The sequence below is a fragment of the Perca flavescens genome, chromosome 6, assembly GCF_004354835.1.
Source record: "Perca flavescens isolate YP-PL-M2 chromosome 6, PFLA_1.0, whole genome shotgun sequence".
Lineage (NCBI taxonomy): Eukaryota > Metazoa > Chordata > Actinopteri > Perciformes > Percidae > Perca > Perca flavescens.
In genome coordinates this window covers 23,985,217-24,002,477 of record NC_041336.1, presented here as the reverse complement: position 1 = coordinate 24,002,477, position 17,261 = coordinate 23,985,217, and the positions used below count along the sequence as shown (strand labels likewise).

Sequence of the window (17,261 nt, the reverse complement as noted above, 5' to 3'; positions counted from 1 at the left end):
ATTTCCAAGTTGTTTCTAAGAAAGAACAATGTGATTTGATACCAAATTCAGAAAAAAAACAGAAACAGTGTTCAATTGGTACACTTGCTATAATTACTTACTTAATAACCAGTCTTTTAGTAAGCGAACATGCAAAAATATAAAATGTGTTTACATGCAAGCATACAATTCAACAAATATGGAGAATAAAGTTTCCTCTAAAATAAATGATTTGCTTGGATTTAAATAGAGCAGTAAATTCCTATTTTTCCTATAATTTGTACCAAACTGCACCCAAATAACACCAAAACTTAAGTTATTTCTGTTCAAGAACAGTCCAGCAGCTAACCTCATCTTATTTAGCTTGGCAGAAATGTGCTTCTTGTGCATAGTCACAGAACGGTCTTCATAGTCCTCCTATTTATGCGGGTAATCCAATGCCAAGTCAGAATAAAACTATCCACTGCCGTGAAGTTAAAGCGGTTTGTTTTGAAGTTCAACTTCAAGTAGATCATTTTATGTTGCCTTGGCATGGAAGAGATTGTTTTGTTGTTGCCAGAAACCTGTAGTCAGCACCTCTAGGAGAAAGGACAACATGGTTCCAGTAGTGGAATAGTTGGGTCTTTGTAAATTATAGTGTGGTCTAGACCTACTCTATCTGTAAAGTGTCTTGAGATAACTTGTTATGATTTGATAACATAAATAAAATTGAATTGAAAAAAATGAATAGTGGAACAACTGGCTGCGTGTGTTTTATCTCATCAAGGAGATCCAGAAATCTTAGCAGTGTTCCTCATCAGTCTGTACTGTAATAGTACAAAGTCTGACTGTCAGTGATAATCTGCGCTGCATAATGTGTTGCACTGCTCGTGGCTTTGTTTCAGTGTCTGAATAACCGCTACCTTCCGGGTGGGGCGGTAAGCTGTCAACACTGATAATGTAAAACATATTTCTCAGAGACAGCACACATAGTCTTGTCTCTTTTTTGTAAGCGGAAAGTTACACTTTGCGCAATATAAGAATAAAACGTTTTATTGTGTTACAAACAGTAAAAAGATAAAATATGTACATTCATAAAGCCATACAATTTTTACAGTATTTAGAAACAAAATAAACAAGTAAGATTCAAACTCATGTTTGAAAACAGCTACAAAGAAAAGACTACTGCAACCTGAAGCCAACATCTAAGCCCTCGTGGCCTCTCAGAGTGCAGAATGTACTATGTCGATTTTGTCTCAGTATGTTTCTGTTTTTCTGTTTCAAGGCTCTGGAGCAGTGGGAGTATATCAGAATAGATGTGCACAAACTAAAACAAAAAATATACACACACACACACACACACACACACACACACACACACACACACACACACACACACACACACACACACACACACACACACACACACACACACACACACACACACACACAATACATCTGAAAAAATGATATGTCGCTACATGACCGCCTTAGTGAAGACACAATAAAATCAAAGAAAGGATTAAGATCATTAAAACAGGCTTAATGTAACAATTTAAAACTAGTCAGGAAGGATTTAAAAGCAAACACTCAGAAATGTGACACACAATGTAGTTTTTTTTTTTTTTTTTTTTTTTTTTTTTTAAATGGTGCAGGACTCTTTTACCTATGAAATAAAATCACATATAGAATACATCTTCACTTTTTTGAGGTCTTCTCCAACACCCAGTCAATGACCTACAACAAAACAAAACATTTAGGAGGTTCAGGTTAAGACAAACTAAACTAAGTGGAGGACCATTGGAGGTTGGTGGGGTTACCTGTTTAACGTTGCTACTGGCTGCCTTCTTCATCTCGTCATGCAGACCGCGAGATGTCTTCAGATCCTGGGATCAAACAACAGAACAGGAGATCACTAATGCTGACCCACGTGGGCATTTTTGGTCACAGATGAAGACATTTTAATGGGGTCAGGACTTGGGTAGAACAGAGTGGAGAAAAAAAGAAGAGTGTAAGTATAATTACCCAATTACTGTACTCAGGTAGTATCGCAGAATTATACTTGAGTGTTTTAATTTTCTGTTACTTCTTCACCACTACATTTCAGCGGGAAACATTGTACATGGTACTCCACTACATCTATGTGATAGCCATACTTACTGGATAGATTTTATATACAAAACATAAGAGTATTTGTAATAGATTAAACTGCCTGTTGTGGCTACTTGTCCATTATCAAAATCAAATACTTCAAATCATCAACTGAAATGTACATGACAGGGATAAATTATATTCAGGCGAAATAACTATTAACTGTCCATTAAGAAATGTTTGGTGTTTTTCTTCGTTGGCAAGCATGCGAACAATTTACAAAGAAATCATGGCCCTGTCTGCCTGTCTTGTTTTGGTAAAACAAATAAATAGACCCTTCCCAGGTGCATGCTGGTCCTATATAAGCCTGAGGTGCCTGCAGTGCCGCCCAGTTCTTACATTACAAAGAATTAGCAAAGGAAAATACAAATAGATTAAATCAAACACTCACAAGAAATTACATATAGCTCCAACAGTGCATAAAGTAGATACAGTACAATTAGCTTATTTTGCAACATAACATCAAAATACACCCTAATGCATTAGTAATCTTGCTTTGCCAGACCTTCCTCCACAGCGCTGCGGAGGAGGCTCTGGCTAGTCCACACAGCAGTCCGGGATGGGAGAGAAGTGTGCTCTGGTTTATTGGCATTTCTTTAAACCAATCACAATCGTCTTGGGCGGCGCTAACCTCTGCATAGAGCCGTGGTGCCGCTGCAAAGTAGCCTCTGGCTATTCAGAGGCTATACAAGCCTCTTGTTTTGGTGGAATACGTGTACGTTCAAAAGTTGTTTTAGTCGTGCATTCTGCAGCACCGGAGCAATCCCGGAAGTGGAACAGCGTGAATGTAGACTAACGCATTAATAATAATAACCAAATTATATAATATATACCGTATATTATATAACACTCTAAAAGGGGCAATTCTGCATAACAAGTAGTTTATCGTTGAACATTTTGTGTATAATTTACTGAAAATACTTAGGGCGTTTTCACACATGAAAGTCCGGACCAAGGTTCATGTTTTTGTTACATTGTATACATCTGATCCGGTAAGTTGTGGTTTCACACTGCAGTTTTGCAAGCGCACTAAAGATCTATACGTGACAAACCTACTTCCTGCCGTCATCACATACGTGAGCTACGTCTCCAGATACTTCTAACTGATTGGTTTGTTGAAGGGCTTCCTCGTCCTCTCATATGCTCTCTCTGTGTCAGAGTTTTTACAACCAACTGCTGCTCTCCCTCTACTGACTGCTGCTCTCCCCCTGCTCTCCCCCCACTGACTGCTGCTCTCCCCCACTGACTGCTGCTCTCCCCCTACTGACTGCTGCTCTCCCCCCACTGACTGCTGCTCTCCCCCCACTGACTGCTGCTCTCCCCCCCCCCTCCTGACTGACTGCTCTCCCCCCACTGACTGCTGCTCTCCCCACTGACTGCTGCTCTCCCCCCACTGACTGCTGCTCTCCCCACTGACTGCTGCTCTCCCCCCACTGACTGCTGCTCTCCCCCCACTGACTGCTGCTCTCCCCTACTGACTGCTGCTCTCCCCCCTGACTGACTGACTGCTGCTCCCCTACTGACTGCCCTCCCCTACTGACTGCTGCTCTCCCCTACTGACTGCTGCTCTCCCCCTACTGACTGCTGCTCTCCCCTTCTGACTGCTGCTCTCCCCTACTGTTTTGCCCTTTTTGTTTTTGTTGTGATGTTGAGAAGCAAGACACGGGAACTTTCTTTCTGGAGCATTTATTCAGAGACAAACTGAAACCTACGCTGTACATTTACCACTTAACAAATAAACTGCTGATGTATTCTCTGCTCTGATAGCCGACAGCTGTCTTCTCTGAACGCATTCACCGTCCCTCTCTCTCACTAAGCACCTTAAAAGGAGCTTCCCCGGTCTTGTAACACAAGGAGAGCCTGCCAGAGCTTCTTCTTATATTTGGTCCAAAAGTCCGAACCATCCAAAAAATGCTTTCACACTATAAACTAACCGGACCATGGTTCAGTTTGGTCCGGACCGAGACCACCTCTTTTTATCGGACCAAAATTTGGTCTTTTGATCCGGACCGCGGTCCGGGGGAGGTTTCACACCTGTAATTTTGGTTTGGATCAAACTAAAAAGTCCGAAAGTCCGGACCAAATGAGGTATGTGTGAATACGCCCTTATGTACCTTTAGTTAATTAAAATTTTGAAGGCAAGCCATTACCAGTCCCTCCAGAAAAACGCGATTATGCGATCGCATAATACAATGCATAATCAGCCAAAGTCTGCATATTTATGTCGGGGCCGCATTTTTTCCAATATGCCGCACTTTATTTATAAATTGCCAATTTCCACGCAAAATATGTGGGGCTTGCATGATTTCATAATCCCAGCATTTTCGTTGCAAAAAAGCCACATATCTTAGCAGAAAGTTGAAAAATTTTGTATTTACTTCACACAAGAGCAGCCATTTTCCCCTGTTACCATGGGAACGTTATGAAGTGACGTAATTATGCAACGTGAACATCATTGAAAAACAGGGTGTTGGGGAATCACTTTTTTTTCTCTTTTTCATCAAACTGCCGTTTTTGCAAGTTCCCGCAATTTCATCGCATAAAATTGCACAAATATCCCGCATATTCCATCACATTTTTTAAGAAAACGCGCCGCATAATCAAGGATTTTTGCCCGCAACAATCACAAAAAAACAATCACTCATTGCATTTTTCTGGAAGGACTGTTTTTCTGCATGTTGGGCAGTTTTTCCTCCGTGTTTATATTCTATCAAACAAAAACACCTGATTACAATTTACAAGGACGCACAAAAGAAAAGAGATGAAAATGGGAGTTTTGGCAAAAAATAGCTTTTCCCCTAATTGTTCTAGTTTGTTTTGAGGATTGTGACAAAACACAACATATGGTCAAATTTGCAGTACAAGTCCTGAGGCCTGTACTACGAATCAAGATCAACATGCCCTGGACTTCATTCAGTTACCCGGCTTCACCTAACCTAACAGCCACGGTCCCGCATAACGTGTGTCTCGACGGTGGTCAACAACTAGTTCAATCAACCCAGGGTTTCCCAATCCAGCGGCGCGGACGTACACTTGTGCTTTCCATAAACTGTTGTTGCTTTAGCCTATTATTTCAGTTTCAGACCTGGCAGTGGTAAACGATCATGAGAGCAAATAAAGAATATAAAAACATAATTCAAACCGATGTGTGCATTGGCAACACACGGCTCAAGAAGCCGACTAATAGCCTATATATGTAATTCCCTCTGCTGAAAATATATACCTTTCATAAAAATACCCATCACGGAATGTTAACGGGTCTCTCTCTCTCTCTGTCTCTAACGCAATTATCAATCGAGTATTGATTGGTCAGTAGGCGGTGCTTTTACACCAGTTGATCTTTATCTCCAACATTAGGTGTTCAGCATAAGTTACCACGACGATATTAACCCGGTAACAAGTGATCCACTGTCGTGACACACAGAACCCTGGGTTGAACCTGAAGTTACCTCGTTAACGCCAGACCTTGCTTCGTAGTACAGGCCTCTGGATGCATAGAAGCATACAAATAAAGAAACTGCCAAAGGGATGTCAGCACTGACTGAGTGTGGGCAGTCAAAAAACTAAGACTGACCTTGAGATAGAATTTCGAAATATCAAACAGTCTTTTGCTGCAGGCCTCAAAGCACTGATGCTCAGCAGTGATCCCGTGGTGTTTGAGTGTTTTAGCCACTACCTCCTGCAGCATCTGAGGACACAAAAGATAAACACGCACACACAGTTTTTATATTAGCACAATTTTGAAAACATTTAATCTAGTTTTGTTTATTCCCTAACCACCTGGCACTAAACCGGTTCAGAGAAACTCATTTTAGCACGACTCCCTTTTTTTTTTTAAAAAGGGATGTCAAAATGTCTCGACTTTGGGGGACGTCCTTGCAAAGAAGCGCAAGCTTCAGTGTGAGCTCGCAGGTACAAACATAATAACTACTATTTTACTGGTAGTGTTGGCAGGAAAAAAACACATTCGTGAAACGAATAGATCTGACTTTAATCTTGTCACAGCAACTGTTCAGAGGAAACTCCATAAATTATTGTGAGGAATCATCTGTGCTATTCAGTCTCTTGAGGAGAAAGGCAGCTTTTAATCTCTGTCCTGAATAAACTGCTATCATTATTTCTGAATAGGGCCAACTGCTCTTTCCTGTACTTGGGTTTGGATGATAAGCCTGTTTGCATAGTAATTAGAAATCAGAACAAGTCATGGTTGGGATGCAGACTGTGAGCTGTATGTGGGACAGAAGAAATGCTGTGAAGGTGTGTGTGTGTATGTGTGTGTGTGTGTGTGTGTGTGTGTGTGTGTGTGTGTGTGTGTGTGTGTAGGCAGGCAGCAGGTGATATGATAATAATATAGTTGTTAAAGTGCTTCTGCTGTAACATTAAAATGCAGCCCACACATTAACGGTGAACTCTCATCTGTAGTACAAAGATTGTTTATGTGTGTAACGTTTGATGTGAGTGGGGGATTTACACATTGAGTTGTTTTCAGATTTTAGTGAGAACAGTAAAATACTGTCTTTGTTAATTCATCACTAAACTGGTGATTATTACAAGAAAACTGTGGTTTATTACAACTTGGGTTATATTTCGGTGGCTCCGACCATCAGTGATGATAACATTTTATTAGTCACCAAAGTAACCTTGTTCGAGTGTGGCAACATCGCTAAAGATTTGCTAAAAAAAAATAGGATTGAATCAGACAATAAGTATGTCATTATGAGAAAACGTGTGCTAACATACTAGGGGTGGGGGAAAAAATCGATACAGCATAGTATCGCGATATTTCTCGTGGCAATACTGTATCGATACACAGGCGCCAAGTATCGATCTTTTATTATTTAAATTGCACATCAGAATTTAACTTTTTGGTAGTATAATAATAAAATCAATTGCTTATTCAGTCCACCAGATGGCGCTGTTTTTTTTCTGGTGAGGTCAGCGGGGTGACTGTCAGCGTGCAGGCGGATGTAGATAAAATAAACATGGCAGCGTCAGAGAAAGAAATCAGAAATGCACCATCTGCGTTTAAATCAAGTGTTTGGACTTTTTTCGGATTTTTTAACAAGGAGGGGACAACTGAGATGGACATGAGACATGGGATTTGCAAGGAGTGTCGTATGCAAATAAAATACTCAGGGAATACCACAAACATGAGGGCTCATCTCACACGCCACCATCCAGAGTTAGCGTTAGCCGAGGACGGTAAAGCTAATGCTACTACTCGTTGAACAGAGGCAGAGTGACCTATACAGACCAGCAAACCAGGCTCCTTATCCGTTGAGCTCCAGATACTGAGGCAATGCTAACATTAGCTTGTTGACCTACTGGAGGAGAGATTGTTTAAGGGTGCGGAAACGTTACCGTTAAGAGTGAGAGAGAGGGCATGCATACAAGAACCTGCTCTTTTCATTCTCCCTCACGTTGTTTACGGTGTTTAAAGTGTATTTGATGTTGAATCCAACATTGTTTAATATACTTTTCACTTTTCCGTCTGTTGGGTATGAAATCCAAGGCAAACATGGTATGAGATAATCGTACTATGTTTAGTGTGATACATTTGGGCCACAACAATCGTAGCATGAACATGTAATACTGGCACATTCCCAATCATAACCGATAGACCCAACAGCTAGAGCTCCGAAAATAAAACCCATTTTAATGTGAATCACCGACTAGTTGGTATGAGAAATGCAGTATTATGCCCTCATGGTCAATGTCCGCTGCTAAAGTTCCTCCTAGCAATACACTGTAACCCCTTACATGAAAGGAAAACTTTTATGTTCATGCATGAACCAAATAGCTTGCAACACTTTACTTCTGAGGACTTGTTTCCAAGGTAACGGTAATATTTAGATGTTTTCAATGGCATGAATAGGTTTACAAAAAAAGGAAATTATCACTGCATTTTAGGCAATAATAATTTCAAAACAAGGGTTGTGTTTTTTTAAAAGCATGTCACCCCCTTTCAAAATAAGACACACAAACACTCACCCTATTGTGTTTCTGGGAGCGTGACTCTTTGGAAGGTTTGTCCTCTGTTTGTTCATAATGCGTCTTCAGCTGCTGAGGTTTAGGTTTGTCAGCAGAGGCAAGAGTCACCAAACCTGAGTAATAATGTCAGAAAGATAGGGCAAAAATAAGGCATTACCATCATGATAGTACAATTCCTTGGCATATGTCTGAGTTGAACAAGACTGAATAGAAAAAAATAATCAATAAATAACAAATAAAAATGATCATAATATCAATAAGTGTGCTAGATTATTTAGACAAACTCAAATCTCCTGTAAAGAGTCACTACAGTCAGAATCCATCTATTTGTAAAGTATAAGTAAGTATTTTAAGAGGTCTTCTGAAGTTTTCACATAATACATATGAGGGGCTTGAAGTAGTTAGAAATTATTAAAAGAAATTGATGAAATCCATTCCAAAGAAAATAGGATCTATGTTTGGCAAGTATGTTGTTCCACAATGACATGAAATAAGGAGGAGATAATTTGCAAATCACAAACAATTTCTCTCCAGGAACTGTAAGTGATTGAATAGCTTAATTGGTAGCTTTTGCATGTTAAAATCACATTTCAGCAGATATTAGGCCTATTAAAGTATTCATTTAGTAAAAATAAAGTATATTATCATATATGATGACAATGATGAGAAATGTGTTGTGGAAAGAGTTGAGTGGATTGTTGGGTTCAGTGTTTGGAATTGTTGCTCTATGTGTTACTTGATATCGTCATACTGGTTGCACGCCATGAGTTTGTCCCACAACAGTTAAGCTTAAGCTGATCATTTTATTTATATATAAGTAATGGTGTGGAGCCTCTCTCATGCATATTTGTCAGTTTTGAAGCACCTGTGTACTTAACTACAATAGATTGAGAGTGGCGTTTCTAGATAGTTGGATCATTAATACCGTACATTGATAACTGTATATTAGTGTAAAATTAAGTACCAACTGTTATTCTAACACCTTCTGTAAAGCAGGATCACTCGTCCCTTTCCATTTAAGGTTGAGCGTTTTTGTTTTACCTGAGGATGTGGACTGGGATCTGCGTGGCTGTTGCCGTAGAGACCTAATAGCAGGGTGTGTCCCACTGCTGCCACTGCTCTGAGAACAGAGGGAGTCACTGCTCTCCGACTTCACCAGCCTGGATCATTCAGACAAACACACAGACACAAACATGGTAATATTATTAACACTAAAGCAACGACATCCCACGTACCACAACTGCAACCCCAAGACCCACCCAGCCACCCACCCATCAGTGTACGGCAGCAACATCATCATACCTCTTGCGAGGATAACCTCCGACAATGTCAGTGTCCCATGACCTGCGCTTGAGTCGCGCTACATCAGCGTTCTGCAGAGTCTCGCCGTCAGGCACACTTCCTGGTTCTGACATCACGGCAGGGGAGGGGGCGGGGCTGAGGGCGAAGGGGAGGGCACAGGGCTCCTTGGAGCAGGTGGTTTGGGTCTCATAGCGAATCAGACGGGACTGGAGTTTTACAAAGGCCTGGTCCCGGTCCAGGGACCGCTGGTTGTCCAGGCAGAACCTAGATGAACAAATACATTTAAAAAAAATTAAAATAAATAAAGAAGTTATGGAGACTGATTAGTTACTCAGGGTTCAGACGCATTTTAACCAATGACTTTTTGGCAAATTTCCATGATTATGTGTTCCTGAAAATGCCAGTCGACATTATACAATAAAAATACAAATCTGTGTTAAAGTTTACCCTCAGAGGTTTAACTACAAAATGAATGACAATTCATGTGGTTCATAGTGGGATTCATAATATCGCTCCCCAAACAGAATGTTGAGGTTAAGATGACGTGAAAATACATTTATTAATGACATATTATGCTGTGTTAAAAAAAATTCCATGACTTTTCCAAAATTTTCTGGGTCTTTTTATGTTTCCAAAACCTTTCCAGGCCTGGAATTTGCAGTTTTCAAATTCCATAATTTTTTCAGGTTTATTCAAAACGTATGAACCCTGGTTACTGTCTGAGCTTCTGCAGGTCATAACACATTTTAAATAGCTGCCTGTACGTTAAAACATTAGTTACTGTAGCTGAACAGTTGCTGTATACTTCATAGAAACTTACTCTATGCCATGGTAATGCGACACTGAGGCTTTGTTGAAGGACATCTGGCTGATTCTCCTGGGAGAAAGGTCTGGTGACAACTGAAATACATTATTACTGAAGAGAAAGAGAATGTGGATGAAAGAGAGAGTTGGGGTGGTGGACGGAGAGTGAAAGAGAGAGAAACGGTTTGTCAAAGAAAGTTGTGTTTTTCTCTTCATTAAACTTCAAATACAAAACAACACTAATTAAAACACATCGTTTGTCCCGACAGAATTATTAGCCCTAACTGATGACTACTCTGCTCCAGAATAATGATTTATTCAACCCATTTCAATAATGTTTCTACAAAAAAGGTTGTAAGCTCAATGTAGCAGGCTAATGATCATAATCAAATCTTCATTAATGGTCATTCAGAACCATCCTATACAGCACAGATACTGTTTACCTGATTACAGTATGTGTATGTTAATTTGTAAAGCTGTAATTTTGCTGTACTGAGTCATTTGTCTCGTTTCATGAGCATGTTTGTCTGCCACTCTGGCAGACTAATGTGGCTGCCTCTGCCTACATGTGGGTCTCTTTATGTCTGCCTGTGTGAAGGCCTAGTTACAGCTTCAGTTGGTGCATTTCATGGAGCCAGAAAAGATGACTGAACCTACCCTCTACTGATAGCCAGTAGTTGCAGTTCCCCAGTAGGCAGGCCATCACATGTAAAATGTTTCAGAAGTTCTCTGGCGTCCAGTAATGCAGGGGAGCTCTTTTGAATGTCTTTAGGACCCAGCAGACTGTCACTGGAGCCTGGACCTAACAGACCAAATCTAACACACACACACACACAAACACACACACACAAACACACAAACACACACACACACACACACACACACACACACACACACACAATGCACTGTAGATCAAATACAGTATATTAGGAACACAGAGTTGTCATGTGTCTATTTTAATCTCATTTACCTCCTCTTCTGTCGTCTCCTCTGCAGGTTCTCTATGTTGTGGAGGACGCTCCTCTCAGGCCAGTCAGATTGCAGGTGGGAAATGGTCTGAAAACCTCCAATGAAGAAACAACAAGGCTTAGCTGGTCAGAGTTGCCCTTCCCACTGATTCATTTGGAAAATTCACTCCAAGCTAGAACCATCATCTTTCAATATGGTGCTCACATGAACCATTTTTATGCAAGCCAATGATTGAAAATTGAAAAATTGACTAATTGTCTCCCTCCTCTTCAAAACCTTTATTGTATGTTGATTTCCATTAAAACTGCAGTCACGGGGTGCTTCACATTGTGAAATAACTATGGACACAAAAGTATACTGTTGCCCCAAATCAGCTTACTACTAAGGGAGGCTAAATATTAAAGATCCTTAGTTGTGTGTATAAGGCTTTAGTTGTCTGATATAGACCTAAAAATACCAAGTAACTGCTGGGCTTCAGATGCTTTAATACTGTGTGGCACTGCTTAACCCGTAAGCTGGAGCCCCCTCACAGTAGTTGATGTCATGAACAAGATGGGAGTTATCAATCATTTTAAAATGCTGATGGATGAGCATTTACAACACCTTAAAAGGAAATAAGAGATCAGTGCTGCTGGGAAAAATCTGTAAGATATTCAGGGTTTCCCCTAGTTTGACTGCTTTAGCCTGACTTCTCAATTTAACACTTTAAAGTCAAATACACATGAGCCACTCTCCACATCGGAATGGATTTGATCCACAGCAATTATATAAAAAGAAAATAGTCACTTTTAAAGATAGCTCGCCTGTTACTTTATTTCCTTACAAGCAATATATCATTTAAAGTTTTTTTTTTTTTTTTTTTAAATAAACAGAGTCCAGCAGTGCGCATATGACATAAAACGGTATGTTACATCACTTCCAGCAAACTTCACAGAGAACAATAAGGGAAAAACAGCATCACCCATCTGTTTTACCAAAAGGTTCTTTGGCTCAGCTAAAAACACAACACCAAATCCATCAGCACATTAACACGTTGTTTATTACCGAGCAAGTGTAAGGCTACCAACAACGTTATCTTAACACCTGTTTAACTGACTTTAGCAGTTTAGATAACAGACTTGACTGTCCTGCTGTTGCAGACGTGAACTAACCACAGACAGTTGCCTTGTTCATGGACACACTGCAGTGCGTCGCTGCAGAATGAATATAGGGGAAACACAATGGATACCCCCATAGCCCATGGGCCCACCACCTGTGGGAGGAACCGCTGGGGTCGGGTGCGTTGTCACACGGGTGGCAGTGAAGGTCAGGGGCCTCGACGGACCAGACCCGGGCAGCTGACGGGGAAGGAGCCGGAACTGGTGCGGGAGGTGGAGCGCTACCGGTTAGATCTGGTGGGGCTTACCTCTACGCATAGTCTCGGTTCTGGAACCATACTCCTGGATAGGGGTTGGACTCTTTTCTTCTCCGGAGTTGCCCAGGGTGTGAGGCGCCGGGCGGGTGTGTGGATACTCACAAGCCCCCGGCTGAGCGCCGCTACGTTGGAGTTTACCTCGGTGGACAAGAGGGTCGCCTCCCTACGCCTGCGGGTTGTGGGGGGGGAAACTCTGACTGTTGTTTGTGCATATGCACGAAACAGGAGTTCGGAGTATTCCGCCTTCTTGGAGACCTTGACTGGAGTCCTGCATGGGGCTCCAGTGGGGGACTCCATTGTTCTGCTGGGGGACTTCAACGCGCACGTGGGCAATGATGGAGACACATGGAGAGGCGTGATTGGGAGGAACGGCCTCCCTGATCTAAACCAGAGTGGTTGTTTGTTGTTGGACTTCTGTGCTAGTCATGGATTGTCTATAACAAACACCATGTTCGAACATAGGGATGCTCATAAGTGTACTTGGTACCAGAGCACCCTAGGCCGAAGGTCAATGATTGATTTTATAATCGTTTCATCTGATCTGAGGCCGTGTGTTTTGGACACTCGGGTGAAGAGAGGGGCGGAGCTGTCAACTGATCACCATCTGGTGGTGAGTTGGGTCAGGGGGTGGGGGAAGACTCTGGACAGACCTGGTAAGCCCAAGCGGGTAGTGCGGGTAAATTGGGAACGTCTGGAGGAGGCCCCTGTCCGACAGACTTTCAACTCACACCTCCGGCGGAGCTTTCCGTGCATCCCTGTGGAGGCTGGGGGCATTGAACCCGAGTGGACAATGTTCAAAGTTTCCCTTGCTGAAGCTGCGGCGAGGAGCTGTGGTCTTAGGGTCTTAGGTGCCTCAAGGGGCGGTAACCCACGAACACCGTGGTGGACAACGGTGGTCAGGGAAACCGTCCGACTGAAGAAGGAGTCTTTCCGGGATATGTTATCCCAGAGGACTCCGGAGGCGGTTGCAGGGTACCGAAGGGCCCGAAGGGCTGCAGCCTCTGCCGTGAAAGAGGCAAAGCAGCGGATGTGGGAGAAGTTTGGAGAAGACATGGAGAAGGACTTTTGGTCGGCACCAAGGTGCTTCTGGAAAACTGTTTGCCACCTCAGGAGGCGGAAGCGGGGAACCATCCAAGCTGTGTACAGTAAGGACGGGACACTATTGACCTCAACTGAGGAGGTAATAGGGCGGTGGAAGGGGCACTTTGAGGAACTCCTGAATCCGACTAATACGCACTCTATGTTAGAGGCAGAGCTGGAGGATGATGGGGGATCATTGTCAATTTCCCAGGTGGAAGTCACTGATGTAGTCAAACAACTCCACAGTGGCAAAGCCCCAGGAATTGATGAGATCCGTCCAGAAATGCTCAAGGCTCTGGGTGTGGAGGGTTGTCCTGGTTGACACGCCTCTTCAACATTGAAGTCTGGGACGTGCCAAAGGAGTGGCAGACCGGGGTGGTGGTCCCCTTTTTAAAAAGGGGGACCAGAGGGTGTGTGCCAATTACAGGGGTATCACACTTCTCATCCTCCCTGGTAAAGTTTACTCCAAGGTGCTGGAAAGGAGGGTTCGGCCGATAGTCGAACCTCGGGTTGAGGAGGAACAATGTGGATTCCGTCCTGGTCGTGGAACAACGGACCAGCTCTTCACTCTCGCAAGGATCCTGGAGGGAGCCTGGGAGCATGCCCAACCGGTCTACATGTGTTTTGTGGATCTGGAAAAGGCGTATGACCGGGTCCCCCGGAAGATACTGTGGGAGGTGCTGCGGGAGTATGGGGTGAGGGGGTCTCTTCTCAGGGCCATTCAATCTCTGTACAACCAAAGCGAGAGCTGTGTCCGGGTTCTCGGCAGTAAGTCGGACTCGTTTCAGGTGAGGATTGGCCTCCGCCAGGGCTGCGCTTTGTCACCAATCCTGTTTGTAACATTTATGGACAGGATATCAAGGCGTAGTCGGGGTGGAGAGGGTGGGCTGGGGATATCATCACTGCTCTTTGCAGATGATGTGGTCCTGATGGCATCATCGGCCTGTGAACTTCAGCACTCACTAGATCGGTTTGCAGCCGAGTGTGAAGCAGTTGGGATGAGGATCAGCACCTCTAAATCTGAGGCCATGGTTCTCAGCAGGAAACCGATGGAGTGCCTGCTCCGGGTAGGGAATGAGTCCTTACCCCAAGTGAAGGAGTTCAAGTACCTTGGGGTTTTGTTCGCGAGTGAGGGGACAATGGAGCGGGAGATTGGTCGGAGAATCGGCGCAGCGGGTGCGGTATTACATTCAATTTATCGCACGCCAGTGACGAAAAGAGAGCTGAGCCAGAAGGCAAAGCTCTCGATCTACCGGTCAGTTTTTGTTCCTACCCTCACCTATGGTCATGAAGGCTGGGTCATGACCGAAAGAACGAGATCCAGGGTACAAGCGGCCGAAATGGGTTTCCTCAGGAGGGTGGCTGGCATCTCCCTTAGAGATAGGGTGAGAAGCTCAGTCATCCGTGAGGAGCTCGGAGTAGAGCCGCTGCTCCTTTGCGTCGAAAGGAGCCAGTTGAGGTGGTTCGGGCATCTGGTAAGGATGCCCCCTGGGCGCCTCCCTAGGGAGGTGTTCCAGGCACGTCCAGCTGGGAGGAGGCCTCGGGGAAGACCCAGGACTAGGTGGAGGGATTATATCTCCAACCTGCCCTGGGAACGCCTCGGGATCCCCCAGTCGGAGCTGGTTAATGTTGCTCGGGAAAGGGAAGTTTGGGGTCCCCTGCTGGAGCTGCTCCCCCCGCGACCCGATACCGGATAAGCGGACGAAGATGGATGGATGGATGGACAATGGATACCATCATATTGCACTTTTGTTGTGTTTGCACAGGAATGTTAAGTGTTATCTCAAGGAGGATGGTAATGTGATGAAACCGTATAAAGCAAGTTTACCGACGAGATGACGGTGTTTCATGCACAGTAATATCCTGAGGTAATATCCAGTAATATCCTGCTTGACATGCAAGTCTATTAGCCCCACGGCTACATTTTTAAAACCAACACTGTGCACATGTAGCTCTAACTGCAGACTGGGAATGGTTTGTTTTATTCTTTACAATAAAAACGGTTTCTTAAAACTGTCATCCTATGAACGTGTGTGAAGTAAATACTGATGTACTGCTGCATAACAATTCCTGAGCAAGTCAGAATATGTGTCACATGGGTGAACATACATCAGCTGATTATTATATGTGTGAGATTTCTATAGGACTGTTCACTCTTTCTTTAGATTGGCTGAATAATCTAAGGCCAAATAACATTTGTAAATCTCATCATCCGTGTACAAGGAGCATGTTTTATATTTATAACTATCATCATGCAGGTCTGCAGTATCACATAGTCAGGGCTTCCTTTAATCTAAAGGCCTGTCATACAGCAATGGTTAGGTTAGTAAACTTAAAGCAGGTGACTGCTTCCTTCTGTCTCATAGTGTTCTTGAACCTCATTGTTTAAAATATAACCATTGGCTTTAGCATTAAAGTCATATTGATCGGAACATAATGACAAGCAGACAAGATATTTCGCACTTGACGTTAAGGAAGTGTCAAGTGTAGCCATTTCCTGTGTTGAAATGGCTACAAAAACCACCATCTTAACGAAAGCCTATATTAACACATATAAAATCGATTAAGCGGTTTTAAAAAGGCATATATTTTGTTTGTACCTAGTTTCACTTGTTAACTAACTGCTCCAAAAATAGCCAATTTGGGCTATTTAAATGCTCTGACAACAAAGCTAGCAATGGGGGTAACCATGTTGGAATAATATGTGAACATTGTCAAGACAGAATAATGGAAGTTTTTCCAGTTCTACCCCTTCTGCCTACATGGTGTGAATGTAGCATTAGATGCATGGAGTTTTAATGTAAAACGGTGAGTTTTTTGGCGTCAATTTAAAATTTGACACATTCACTGAGAAAAGTGGCATTTACGCACAACAAAAGAAAATGTGGTCGGTGAGTGGAAGGCGTGGGGGAATTTCCAGCTCATGAACGTAGGGGTTTCATTGTGTCTACACAAGAAAGACTGACCAGCTTACTGAAATAAAAAAAAAAAATACTATACTACTTTTTACTTTCTTAGGCCATACCTGAGTTCTTGGCGGCTGTGCTCTCCTGCTTGTCTGTCAGACAGGTGGCAGCAGAGGGCAGAGTGGAGTCAGTCATCTTCAGATACTGCTCCCTGGCTAGACTCAGAATCACCTTCAAGTCATTGACGGGTATTGAGGGTGAGGCTGATGCTTCTTCTTTCTGTCCTGGACAAACAAACAGAGGCCGGTTTAAATTTTTGGCAACATTTCAGGTTAAGGCTTTTTTGTCTTTGATTGGTAAACTTGGTAAGAAGGAACATATAATAGTTTTAGGGCTGAACTTTGGTTTGAAAGTTTTCAATTAAAAGCAATTATGTAACATTAGTAATCTATATATCCTTCAAACCTAAATGTCGTGGCCGGATTGGATCAGCGGTTAGAGCAGGTGTACATATACTTCGAGGTTAATGCCCCAATGCAGAGGTCCAGAGTTCAAGTCCGACTTGTGACGATTTCCTGCATGTCTTCCCCCCTCTCTCACCTAACAGTCCTATCAATTAAAGGCGGAAAAGCCCAAAAAATTATCTTTAAAAATAAATAAATGTCTTCTTTTCGATCTATAGCGAA

At 42.9% G+C, this 17,261-nt stretch overlaps 1 protein-coding gene across 1 annotated transcript in view; it reads right to left on the bottom strand.

Moving 5' to 3' along the window:
• Nucleotides 1–1,587: 1,587 nt before the first annotated feature.
• Nucleotides 1,588–17,261, bottom strand: part of mtbp (MDM2 binding protein) — a 35,071-nt gene continuing 19,397 nt past the window's right edge. Inside the window, exons 14-23 of the mRNA XM_028580336.1 lie at nt 16,695–16,859; nt 11,177–11,270; nt 10,864–11,022; nt 10,223–10,318; nt 9,403–9,666; nt 9,142–9,260; nt 8,101–8,213; nt 5,684–5,797; nt 1,779–1,844; nt 1,588–1,695 (exon numbers count right to left, since the gene is read on the bottom strand). Of these exons, the coding sequence (XP_028436137.1) occupies nt 1,657–1,695; nt 1,779–1,844; nt 5,684–5,797; nt 8,101–8,213; nt 9,142–9,260; nt 9,403–9,666; nt 10,223–10,318; nt 10,864–11,022; nt 11,177–11,270; nt 16,695–16,859 (1,229 nt within the window). The 3' untranslated portion in view covers nt 1,588–1,656. The remainder of the gene's footprint in view (nt 1,696–1,778; nt 1,845–5,683; nt 5,798–8,100; nt 8,214–9,141; nt 9,261–9,402; nt 9,667–10,222; nt 10,319–10,863; nt 11,023–11,176; nt 11,271–16,694; nt 16,860–17,261) is intronic.